Below are 13453 nucleotides of genomic sequence, written 5' to 3' on the forward strand. Positions count from 1 at the left end.
GAGCTGGCCCCCAAAATCCCACGCCAGGTGACTGAAGCCCTGGTCACCACATGTTCCCCACAGACAATTTCAGGTACACGTGTGACATCTGCGGGAAGAAGTACAAATACTACAGCTGTTTCCAGGAGCACCGAGACCTGCACGCAGTGGATGGTGAGTCGGGCCCCTGATTCCTCAGGAGTGAGTCACAGAAAGAGACCCCCTGCCCCTGTCCAGGGCTGCTTATCCAGCCCCCACCCTTCGCTCAGCCCGCCGCCCCCCACCCCCCAGAGGAAGGTCATGCAGGGGCAAGACCATGAGGGGAGTGGCCAGCCCCTGAGCATCCTGGGGGAGAAAAGGCCCCCTTCACACTCCATATATACTTCTGACTAGGTTAACCCAAGTGAAATTGCAGTTTCATAGATCAAAATCAGTCGAATACCAGCAATTTCATATCAATTTATTATATGATTTCATATTGAGTATTCACATGCTCTGGTGAAATTAAACCAATTTTTTAAAATGAATGATGGTATTTTAGTGTCTTATATTATAGAGTTAGAAATTAGAACAATAAATTTAGGTAATTTGTTTTTAGAAACATAAGAATCCTAAAAAATAGGGTCTTGGACCCAGGAAGGATCTTGGGGGCTCCCTCTAGCCTCACACCCCCAGCCCATCTCACAACAAGGCTTGCTACCTGCTGGCTCCTCCTTCCTCTTGCCTCCTTTACCCACCCCCCACAACATCTCTCATTTTCTCCTGCCCTGGCCCCTCAAATGGGCACTGGTGATCCAGGAATGGCAGACAGGATAAATGTCTGCCTGCCCCGGTGGGCGGGGGCTGGGGGGTCCCTGCTATGGGAGGAAGAGCGACATGGAGACACTGGTTGGGATGCCCTGTCCTGTGGCCCCTGGTTTCTGGGGCATCCATACCAGCCAGGGCAGCTCTCCTGGGCCCCAAAGCCAGCTCACCTGGACAGGGGCTTGAAGAGGCAGGTGGAGGCAGCTGTGGGCAGGAACTAACTGGGCTCCTGTTTGTTTCTTTCCTTCTGCGGCGGCCACCTCCCACCCGGGCGCAGTGTTTAGTGTGGAAGGGGCCCCCGAGAATCGGGCAGGTAAGTACTTGGTGGCTGGCCACCTCCCTAGCCCCCAGCCTGGGCTCCCAAGACCTGTTGACCTGGGTGCTAAGGGCCGTGTGTTCTCCCACAGACCCCTTCGACCAAGGTGTCGTGGCCACTGAAGAGGTGAAGGAGGAACCACCGGAGCCATTCCAGAAAATCGGGCCAAGTATGCGGGCCTCTCCTTGGGGTGGGGGCTGACTGAGGGTGTCAAGGCGTTCTGTCGCTAGAAGAGGGTGACATTGCTCCTCCAGCTGCAACATCTCTGGCCAGCCAGCCACTGGCCTTCTTATACCTCACTTTGCCCCCGTCAGATGGGCCAGTCTGTGTTAGGATTTAGCTTTTGAGAAGCAGCAGGTCAGCACAGGGTCAAGGTCAGGGCAGTGAAGGTAGCACACACTTGGTGCCCTGGCAGTCTGTTAGCCGTCCTGAGCCTCGGCTCCTCACCTGTGTCATGAGGATGACGTTTCCCCCACAGGTTTGTTGGGGGATTAAATGAGATCATGGATATCAGTCACCTGTTAATTAGCACAGTGCCTGGTACATAATAGGTGCTCGGAAAATAACTGGTTATTGTCATCTGAAGGGGTTTATCAGCCAGCAAAGCTGTCCACGGGAATGATATGCAGATGCTCTGTCCTTATTTCACTAAAACCCCAAGGGCAGGAGCCAGGCACATGACCTGTTTCCAGCACACTTGTATTGTGGGGGACGCAGCAGTGAGCAAGACAGATGTGACCCTCCCTTTGGGTAATGCACACAGGGAGGGGGCCCGTAGGTCAGTGAGCAATAGTTACAGTGTATCCAGAAGCACAGGGGGCTGTGGGTGCCAGGAACACCTGACCTGCCTTGGGAATCCAGGAAGCTTCCATGTGGGGACCAGGCTGGGAAACAAGCCCCTGCCTCCCACTCAGAGGGAGGAGGGCAGCACTTTTTCTGGGAATTGAAAGGCAAATCGATTCTGAGTTCAAATCTTAGCCTTGAATGCCGGAGAAAGTTATTTAGACTTAATCCTGAGCTGAGCTTGTGAAGAGTTTACTAAATGGGGAAGGGACTTAATCCGATTTGCATTTTAGGAAGACTGTTTGGTGGGGGACAGGGAGGGGGCGCATCTCACAAATGAGACTCATCTGGTCTAGCTAGCCCTTCAGAAATGTACATCTGTGCTTATCCCTCTCATTACTTCCTGTGCCTATCTTACTACCTTGTGAAAGATCTTTATTGACTCTGCCTTATCACAATAAGGATTAAGGCAGTTTTTGAAAAAACACACACACACACACACACACAAAATGAAAAGATGTGGAAATCTGAGGGAAGAGAAATCAAGGGAGCTCAACAGGGAACCTGAGATGCATCTCAGGGGCTTAGCTTGGTACCAGGCCCTTGGAAGGGTCTGGCTGGGTCCCTGAATGCCTTTTTTGTTTGTTTATGCTATCACAGCTGTCCTCACTTTCCCACATTTTCCCCCTTTTCCCACCTCCACCCAGCCTGCCCCCCTCAGGCAGTCCCCACACCATTGCCCTGTCTTCAGGTCTTGCATATACTTCCTTTGGCTAATCCCTTTACCTTCTTTCATCTAGTCCCCCCTACATACACACATGCACACTCACACACAGCTGTCAGTCTGTTCCATGTATCTATGCCTCTTCCTTCTTCCTTCTTTTTGCTCTTAAAGCACTCGGGAAACTACAGATGTGATAATATCTGTAAAGTGATGAGCACATTGCTTGCGTAGTGTATGCATATAAATGTTCAGTAAACAGTAACATTAAAATAATCTGGAAGGTAAAGAAAATGATGAGATCCTCAACACAAAAACTGCTAGAAGGTAGACTATGGGAAAACCCTGATGTGACTGAGACATGCTCCATGACAGACATTTGTAGACAAGATACAGAACAGGGAGCCTCAGCACAGCACTGCCCGTCCATTTCTTACCTAGCATTGTAATTGTGAAAATCAGCTGCAGAGTCCAACAGGCTCGGATTTGAATGCTGTTATCACCAATTCACTAGCTGCTTACACTCTTGAGTGTCCTCTGACTGATCTGGAAATTGGGGACAAGAACGTCCACCTTTTCTGTAGGGTGAATGCTTCAAGTGTCTAGCCAGCACCTGGCTCATACACAGGGTGTCACAAATGAGCAGATGGTTGAGAATGAGAGCTTTAGAGCCATCCCGCATATGAATCCCAGCTCTGCACTTAATCCCTGTGCGATGTCCTGCAAATTCCATAATCTCTCTAATCCACCATTTCCTTAATTCATAAATGGTGTGATGACAATAAAACACCTCTCAGGATTGTCTTGGAGATTAGCTGAGATTATATTTATAAAGGAATTAGTCCTTGACACTGACAAGGAAGCATTAAATAAATAGTACCTGTTTAATTACCCAGAAAGGTGCAGAACAAGATGAAACTTGTTCTATATGTCAGCAACTAAGCCTTTCAGACAACCTGTGCTAGGGCCTGGGAGGATCATCACAGATGATGTGGAACAGGGAATTGTGTTGAGAACATTAAGCCTGACGCTGTGGAAGTGGGGCTGCTAAGATAGTATGAGGCTATCCCTTGTTACCACTCAGGAGCTGCCTTGGGAGATAAGAATGCTGCTTCTTAGGTTTCTGTTACTTCTTATAAGCAGGCCAATGCCACAGAACCCTAAAAATAATGTGTAGATTAAGAGGAGCCAGTAGATTCATCATACACTGTGAAGGGACTAGTCACCACAAGTAGCAATCACAGGTTGGAAAAGCAGAGGGGCGGCGGGGGAGGGGGGCTGGTAGCAGTGCATGCTGGGAAATACGCCTTCCACGTGCACATCAGCTGAGCAAATTAGAGAATTAGGGACTTGGGGAGGAAGCCAAAGGCATGAAGGAGTAGAGGAATCCTTCCAGAAGAAACTGGTCTAAGGGGTCCTGTAGGGCAGCTTGCTCTCCAGCTGCAGATCTGAGAATTATTACCATCATGGTCTACCACGGGAAGATTCAGAGCAGTTTATTCGTGTCTACTGAAACGGAATAAGTCTGGATTCCTTTATAGGTTACTTGATTTTTACATGTGGATAAGGGAGATTCACGTGAAAAATAAACAAACAAAACAAACCAAACCATGGACACGGTGAAATTCTGCATAACAAGGAAAAGAGAATTTAGGAGACTCCGACAAGAGCATATCTCTGAAAATGGTCAACCACAAAACCCAGGAGAAAATTCAGTTTGACAGTCACAATTGATTTTATGACCTTAGGCCACTTGGGCTGTCTTAACAATGGGTGGCTTAAACAACAGAAATTTATTTTCTCACAGTTCTGGAGGCTGGTAGTCCAAGGACAGGGTGCCAGTATGATTGGGTTTTGTTAAGATCACTTCCAGATACCTTCACACTGGGAGGCAGGGCATCTACACCTGAATTTATGGGGGACATGGTTCTGTCCATGGCGTGAACCCTGTGAAAAAAGAGCCTGAGGTTGTACGGTAAAAGCACAGCAGGATGAGATGAAAAGGCCAAGAGGTGTGAGATGAGGAAGGATTGCAGAGAAGCTGAAAGTCTAAGGACAGAACTAAGACTTCCATTACAGTATGCCCTCACTTATCGCGGGTGTTACATTCTAGACCCTCCCGCAGTAGGTGAAAATCCGCAAAGTAGGAACCTTACGTTTATTTTAGTATTTATATATATTTTAAGGCTTTATAAACCCTTCCCTCACACTTATAAACTGTTCCCAGTCCCTTATTAACCTTTCCCACTCCCTTACTAACCTTTTCCACACTTTTATAAACACTACTTATGTTCTTAAACATATTCTACACTCTTAAACCTACGTAACTTTAACGACACACGTACACAGTACCGCAAAATCCCGCAATATAGCAAAAAATCTGCGATAAATAACTAAATATATTACTTTTAAAAATCCCGTGATACAGTGAAGCCGCAGTAAGTGAACCGCAATTAGAGAGGGGCTGCTGTATAGGTAGTAAAGAGCAGAGTCGGTCTATAGAAATGGAATTAGTGATGTGAACGACAGATTAGAACAGATGAAATAATAAGAAATCATGATAAATATGGAGAACGGGGAAGGAGTTCCAGGTAATTGATGATGATGTACCCGTGGAACAGAAACAATACTTCATAGATATAATAGAAGAAAAATTTGCTGGGCTGAAGGAAGATCTGTGTATGCAGATTTAAGGGATCGTCATATGTCAGGTAGCGTCAAGGTAAAGAAACCCATAACTAAATAGATCTTAGTGACTTTTCAAAACTATAAATATGAAGAAACAAATTGTGTGACCATCTAGAAATAAAAAAGCAAGTTGTATCCAAGTGAATCCACAGTGGACATGCCTCAGTCTTCTCTGCAGTACTGAGTGGCAAAGGTAATGAAATAGTTTTGAAAGGAAAAGGTTGTTGTCTTAAGAATTTTATGTCTAGACAAATTGTGATTTATGTGTAAAGAAAAAAGCCACCACTCAAAAACACACTATACCTCCTCTGTCTCCACCTTCAAGAAATTTGAAGTTCTACTCCAAGGAACTGAGTGGTAGAGCCCACTTAAGAGCACAATTATGAGGAAATAATTCACAGTCTGAGAGCACTTGTGAATATCAAAGCCAGGTAAATGAGAAGTAAGTTTAAAATATTGCTGATCTGATTGTAAAATTGAGTGCAAAAGACAACGCTCATTCTAAAATATTAAAAGTGAGTTTTAAAAACAAGAAAGAAGGAATACCGAGGGATACAGTAAAGGCTGTAAAACAAGTCCTACTCACAGTGTGGTCCCCAGAGTGTCTCCTAAAAGCTTACTCACAAAGGAAATGCAGGTCCCACGCCAGACCTGTGGACTCAGAACCTCGGGACCAGGGCGCAGCAACTTGTGCTATAGCAGTCTCTAGATGATCCTTATACATGCACAAGTTTGAGAAGCACTCAGTTAAACTTCCTTTCTCAATGGTGGGAGACATGAAAATATCACTTCCTGCTTGATTGTAACATTTAGAGAAATGTACGTACTGTCTAAAACAGTGGTTCTCAACCTTCCTAATGCCACGACCCTTTAATACAGTTCCTCATGTTGTGGTGACCCCCAACAATAAAATTATTTTTGTTGCTACTTCATAACTGTAATTTTGCTACTGTTATGAATCATATGCAGTATGTATTTTCATTGTTACAAATTGAACATAATTAAAGCATAGTGATTAATCACAAAAACAATATGTAATTATGTGTTTTCCGATGGTCTTAGGTGACCCCTGTGAAAAGGTCGTTCGACCCCCCAAAGGGGTCGCGACCCCACAGGTTGAGAACCACTGGTCTAAAACAATGTATTGCAGAATAATGAAAAGGCAAAGAGAAGAGTTTATGCGTGGAACAATAGAAACTTCAAGGAAATAAACCAGAAGGGTGGAGCATAAGGGGAAAAAAACACAAAACAAGTTAAACCAAGTCAGTTACAGCAATAAAAGAAAATGGCATGATCTCTTTTATGAGAAGACAAAGATTCTCAGGTTAATTTAAAATAATCTAATTAGGGGCTTATCAGAGACATACCTAGTTAATTCATTAATTTTTCTCTTTCTGAGGAAGCTCTTTGGTGTTTCCTTAACTAAATTGAATTCCCTACTCAAACTGTCTTAGCACTGTAAATGTCTCCTTTAAGAGCACCCACATGGTTGCAGCTTTAGATTTGTATGATTATTAGATTTTTTTCTTTGTCTCCTTTTCCAGACTGTAAGCGCCTTGATGGCAGGAACCATGACTCTTTTTTGCTCAACATCTTGTGCCGGCATTTAGCACAGAACTGTTTAATGAACGAAAGTACAGGGAAATAAATGTCTTTAGGCACATGCAAGCATGTAGAAAGGAGGATCTGACACAGTAATTACCAAGAATTAATGACGTTAATGCCAGGCGAACTAATAAAACTGTATAATTAAAAGAGCAGTGGTTCTTAAACTTTCCCGTGCACGAGAATTTTCTAAGGGGTCTATTAAAACACAGCTTGCTGGATCCCATCCCTGGAGTTTTTCTTTCAATATATCTTGGTTAAGTCCTAAGAACTGGCATTTGTAACAGATTTCCGGGTGACGCTGATGCTGCTGGCCCAGGGACCTCACTCTGAGTGAGAAGCACTGTGCCAGAGAACAATAGGGTAATGTTGATAATAAAGGGATTTTCGCAGTGAAGATTTGTGTCTCCTGAGCAGACAAATAAGTCTCCTGAAATCAACAAGTAAGATTATATAGGAATATAATTAATACAGTTAACCTAACAACTTTGAAGCCTACAAATAGTAGCAAATAGATCTTTTTCAATGTTGATGAATCCGTTACAAAAATTATTTAACTAGAAAAAATTTCAAAGCTTCTATATTGAAAGAGAAAAATTATAAACAGAATTAGAAGCCAATTTGACCAAAAATACTTGTAAGTAACATACAGAACAAAATGTTGGTGTCCTTATCTACAGAGTTCTTAGCGATTTAGAAAAGGTAAGTATGCCTGTAGAAACATTGGTGGTACACAGAAAAATCATGAAAGAAAAACTGCAATTAAACAGGAGAAATAGTCAATTTCCTTGCAAGTCAAAGAGGTGGAAAATACAACCAGCAGTGCGTTCTAGCTTCCCCTATCAGTCACAGTTTAAGAAGATGATAATACTTAATGCTCACTACAGCGTATATAGGAACAGTCATTTTCACATCTTTCTGATTGAGACAAAAATTGGCCCAACCTTTTGACAAGTAGTTGGTGCTGTGGTCATCAAAAGCCTTAGAAATACATGCCCTTAATTTATCCCATGGAAATAATGTGCAAAGATTATGCACAATAATCTTTATTTTGCAATGATGTGCAAAAATAATGAGCAAATGTACAAAAATTTCTACAAGGATGTGGATAACAGCATTTTTTAATATATATATGGGAAATTATTTTGAAGCAATCTAAACGTCTCCTAGTATAAGGAGACTAGCGCAGAAAATTCTGAAATCCAGTGGGAACCATGCAGCCAATAAATGCAGTAGAGATCGAAGTTTATTGATTGAGCAAGATGTCCACAAAGTATTGTCGATTGAATGCACCAGGTTACAAAGAAGATATAGATCAGGGTTGCTAATTCAAGGCCCACAGGAGCCAGACAGGTGACGTCAGTATAATGGGAGTGAGGGGCGGGGTCTGGGGTAAGTTGCAAGGTGCACGTTTACCCAAGGGGTAGCTACTACTCTTTGTTTGGGGATTATAGATGATTGAAATTTCTTTTTATTTTTTTTAAATTTTGTATTTATCAGTATTTTATAATTTTCCCCCAGTGAACAATATTACATCAGAAATTTTTAAGAAGAAAGAAGTTAGGCAGACCCAAAAGAGAGGTAAAAATAAAGTCTGGTGGGGCCTGAGAGGAAGAAGTGACCTCTTCTGCTGGGGGGTGGGGGGTGCTTGGGGGCAGGGGAAGGTCCTGGAGATGAGGGGACCCAGATGTGGCCATTGCAGAGGGCAGGGCTTGCAAAGGGGCTTATAGAGAGGTTGGCACTGGAGGTCAGCTTGGGTCAACACACATTTCCTGAGCACCGGGGCCTAGGGGTGGAGCGATGAAGGAGAACAGCGTGTGCCAGGTACTGTTCTAAGCACTTGACATACAAATTTAATCCTCACAGCAATCCTCTAAGGTGGTCCTGTTATTATCCCTGTTTTACAGATAGGAAAACTGAGGCACAGAGAGGTTAAGAGATTTGCCCAAAGTCACACAGCTCCAGATGGCAGTGCTGGGATTTGAACTCAAGTAGTAGTTGACTTAAGTGGGCTCCCAAATCTAGTTGTTGTCCCAGAGTGAGGAGGAGTTTGAGGGGAGGGAGCACGCTGCTGCTTCTGGGTGGGAGCTAGGCACCTAGTCCCACACTTTCTTTTCCTTCTTGGACAGAAACTGGCAATTACACCTGTGAATTCTGCGGAAAGCAGTACAAGTACTACACGCCCTACCAGGAGCATGTGGCCTTACACGCCCCCATCAGTGAGTACCTTTTGTTGTTGGGGGGGGGGGGGGGTGCTGCCATAGGCTCAGCTCCAGGGTGTTGCTACGGGAGGGTCAAAGTAAACCTGAGCTTGGTCTGGGCGAGTCACTACACATCCAGTTGTGACCTGGGGCTGGAAGAGGTGGGAAAGCCCCACCCTTAAGCCAGGAAAGCCTGAAACCTCCCTCAGTGGGCTGAGAGGGTGAGCACCACTCATTCAAGTCCTCCAGTGGCCTCTGAGTCATGCTCCTGAATCCTCTTCCCCAAAGCCAGCACCCCAGGATGCAGCCTCAGTCTGAACCCATGCAGAGCCTAACCCAAGCTAGGGATGGCCCACTGGACAGGCAGGCTCCCTCTTTGCCCTTAGTGATGGGAAGGGTGAGAAGCTAGGAGTGTTAAACCAGGCCTCAAAGCCCTGAGTGTTAATCCCAATGGGGCCACTGGCTTGCATGCGACCTTGGGCAGACCCTGTCCTGCCTCTGACCCCCAATCTCTCCCTCCTCTCCTGACCCAGAAGGGAAAAGGTTCTAAGGACTCTTCCCGCAGGGACACAGTGGCTTTCCATTCTCCTGCTGCTGCTGATTTCCCAGCTCCACTTCTGGATACTGGACTGGGCTCCATCCTTCAATCTCAAGTATACAGTGAGCTAGGAGGCCCCTCAGTCCTCAACCAAAGTCCTGAAAGGCAGAGCTGAACCACCTTGGCAGGGCAGATGTTTAAGGGCAGATGGAGTATCCCGGCTTTCGTTTCTCCGGGCAGAGCTGTGCGGACCCCATTCCACACTGGATGGGGAGATTGAGGTCCAGAGACAGGGAGCGGTTATGGCAAGGTCAATAGGGGGTTAAGACCCACAGTCTGGGAGCCCCAGGACCCTTTTGAAGCCCCCAAAATAGCACAGGCAGGTGGTCCCCCAAGGGCATTCGGTGGGCAGGCAGCTTCCCCAGGAAGTTCTCCCTGCTGGGCAGAGCAGCAGAGGCTGAGAGTCATCGATGAGAGTGGTCTGAGGTCCATAACTGGGTTAGGCTTCTTGTCCTGCTCAACTACTGACTGGTGGGTGACCTTATGCCTGTCACTTCCCCTCTCTGGGCTCAGGTTTTCCATCCGTGGAAGCTCTTGAGGTCTTTCCAGCCAGGGGTCCAGATTCTAGGCATCTCCAAACCCTCTAGTTGGTGGTCCAACTAGAGGAATCCATCCTGCCACTGAGACTAGGGATGTATGGGTCATCCATTTCCCACCACATATTCAGGTCCTGTGGGGTGGAGCAGGGGGAGAGTACACAGTTTCTACTTGGTGGGCACAACCCATCCACTTGGCCCACTAATGGTGCAGGTGCTGTCATCAGGGCTGTGGCTGGGCTTGAGCTCCTTGGCCTGGACCCTCTGGGAATTCCTCTTTCCATGGGCCAGGACTGGCAGCTGTGTGTGGGCATCTGTCCTGCTGCCCAGAATGCACTTAGGTGTTAGTTACAAGGCCAACCTACAGCCATGGTTTCAGCCTTCGGAGGGTACCTTCAGTGCTGCTTCTTCTGCTCTTCTCCAAACTTCTGAAAAAGTTGAATACAGTCATGGAATTAGTAAGAGGGGGAGCTTGGCTTTGAACCTTGGAAGGCAAGCTCTAGACCCATTCTCTTAACCATGAAGCTATCCTGCATCACATGTCAGATGCTACAGCGCGAAGGGCTTCATTGCTTGCACCCTGATTTTTTCCTTAATATCTAAATGCTTTTCTCTTGAAGAGCCATCCCCTGTCTCTCTCTTCCTCATTTTCTTTCTCTCTCTGTATGGACTCTCATTCTATGTCTTTCTGCATCTCTCTGATGAATAAATCTTTCTTCTCTTTTATTCACTGAAGTCTGAGGACTCTAGGATCAGCTATGTTTAAATTATGACATGAGAGATTTAGGCTAGATCCAAAAGAGGACCGATTCTCCCAGGCTGACTAATGGCCCCTCCAGTGGCCTTTGGATCTAGAGATCTGTACATTCATGGAATTAGGGGCTGGATTTGACAGTTTCAAGTGGTACCGAGGGCCAGGCCTTGAGAGACCCTGGGTCGGGAGACTATCTGGAGGGATCTAGGCAGAAGTTCTTACAAACGGAGTCATAATATGTACTCCTTTGTGTGTGACTGCTTTCACTCAGCAAAATATTGCTGAGGTTCATATACGTTGTCATATATATCAGATATTCCTTTATTTTGACTACTGAGCCATTGTATAAAAAAAGACTGGTTTGTTTAGTCATTTGCTTGTTAATTTGAGTTGTTCCAGTTTTAAGCTGTTGTGAGTAAAACTTCTATACAAGGCTTTTTATGGACATGGGTGTTCATTTCTCTTGGATAAATACCACGGAGTGGAATTGCTAGGTCATAGGGGAGAGTTCTTACCCTCCCACCAGTCACAGATTCCATGTACCTGCCAACATTTGGTGGCAGTGGGCTATTTAATTCTAGTTATTCTTGGGAGTGTATAGTGGTATCTCATGTTAATTTGTATTTTCCTGGTGACTAATGATGCAGAGAACTTTCATTTGTTGGCCATTTGTTTATTTTACTTTGGAAACTATTTAAGTCTTTTGCCTATTTTTTGGTTGGGTTGTTTGTCTTTTTATTATTAAGTTGTACAAGTTCTTTATATATTTTAGATCCAGGTCCTTTATCAGATTCATATATTGCCTGTGGGCTTTCATACAGTATCTCATTTGATGAACACTTTTTCATGTTGATGACATCTGATTTATTATTTTTTCCTATGGTTGGTGCTTTCTGGGCCCTACCCAGGATATTCTTGTCTACCTCAAGATGATGAAGATATTCTCCTTTATTATCTTCCAGAAGCTTAATAAATGTAGCTTTTGCCTTCAGGTCTGTGAGCCACTTCAAGTTATGAGCTGATGAGAGGTATGATTTGAGAACCATTTTATTCCATGCAGATATCTGGTTGTTCCAGCACCATTAGTTGGAAAGATTATGTTTTCCTCATTGCATTGGGGCCTTTCTTGAAAATCAATTGAATGTATAAGTAAGAGAGTTTATTTCTGTCCCATTGATTTATTTGTCTGTGGTCTCACTGGAGTTTTATAGTAAGTCTTAAATCAGGCACAGTATTCTCAATTTTTCAGCATTGTCCTATTTAAAGAATATTTTGTCTATTGTAGGAACTTAGTTTTTCCTTATAAATGTTAGTCTTCCTGCATTTTCTACAAAATATATCTAACTGGGATTTTGTTTAGGATTACACTGAATCAGTAGACCAGTTTGGAGAAAATAGACAGAATAATACTGTCTTCCAGTCCATGAGCATGGTATATCTAAGTATTTATGTCTTAATTTCTATCAGCTGTAGTTTGTACTTTTCAGCATAGAGGTCTTGCATATATTTCATTATATTACTTCTAAGTATTTTATGTTTTTGACATAACTGTGACTTTTTATTTTCCAGTAGTTGTTGTGTATGTAAACACAATTGGTTTTTTTAATATTGAATTTATAACCTGCAACTTGGCTAAATTCACTTATTAGTTCTAATAGTTTTTTGTAGATTCTTTGGGTTTTCCTTGTACATACTGTTGCCATCTACTAATAAAGGCAGCTTTATTTCTTTCCAGTCTGTATTCTTATTACTTTTTCTTCCTTGCTATACTGATTAGAACCCTCCAGTGCAGTGTTGAATAGATGAAATGAGTGGATATCTCTGCCTTGTTCCCGATTATAGGGTTCAGTTTTTCATTATTAAATCATTTTCGTCATTAAGCATTGTGTTAGCTGAAGTAGGTTTTCATAGGTGCCCTTTATTAGTTGAGGAAGTTACTTTTATTCATAGTTTACTGAAAATTTTTATTACAAATTGATGTTACATGTTTTCTCTTACATCTATTGAGGTGCTTCTGTGATTCTTTTATTCTGATAATGTGAATTACATGGATTTATTTTTGTTTCTTTAATAATTCATTATACCTATACTTTATTAAAATATATTAAGACTCGGTGAAACTGAAGAGAGTTACGGTGTTGGAATATTTATTTGTCAGAAAAAATGACTTCTTTCTTTGAAGCTTCTTTTTCTTGAGTAGGTATCTAAATTACTTTAAGACCTAGGGTAGTTTGTAGACTTAATTTGCTTTCAAGAACAAGTTTTCTGATTACTTCCATCTGAAATTCCCCAGAATTTTACCTGGATTTCAATATCACTCCCAAAACAGACCCCTTAGGAACCAGAGAACTAGGATTAGCAGAGTACTTCATATCCAATTAAAAGCTTGTTAACTATGGTCATAAACAAGAAAATAAATATTTCTGGTGAAGTTTTTGAAACACTTTTATTGAAGTATATTGTTATAG

General features: G+C 43.5%; 1 protein-coding gene across 1 annotated transcript in view; it reads left to right on the forward strand.

The window, feature by feature from the left end:
* Window positions 1–13453, forward strand: part of ZNF618 (zinc finger protein 618) — a 158745-nt gene that overhangs the window by 124891 nt on the left and 20401 nt on the right. The window contains exons 6-10 of the mRNA XM_090274609.1: window positions 64–153; window positions 1061–1096; window positions 1191–1268; window positions 8418–8477; window positions 9026–9115. Of these exons, the coding sequence (XP_090130735.1) occupies window positions 64–153; window positions 1061–1096; window positions 1191–1268; window positions 8418–8477; window positions 9026–9115 (354 nt within the window). The remainder of the gene's footprint in view (window positions 1–63; window positions 154–1060; window positions 1097–1190; window positions 1269–8417; window positions 8478–9025; window positions 9116–13453) is intronic.

This window comes from Furipterus horrens, unplaced genomic scaffold (genome assembly GCF_987537825.1).
Source record: "Furipterus horrens unplaced genomic scaffold, mFurHor1.1.pri manual_scaffold_4, whole genome shotgun sequence".
NCBI lineage: Eukaryota > Metazoa > Chordata > Mammalia > Chiroptera > Furipteridae > Furipterus > Furipterus horrens.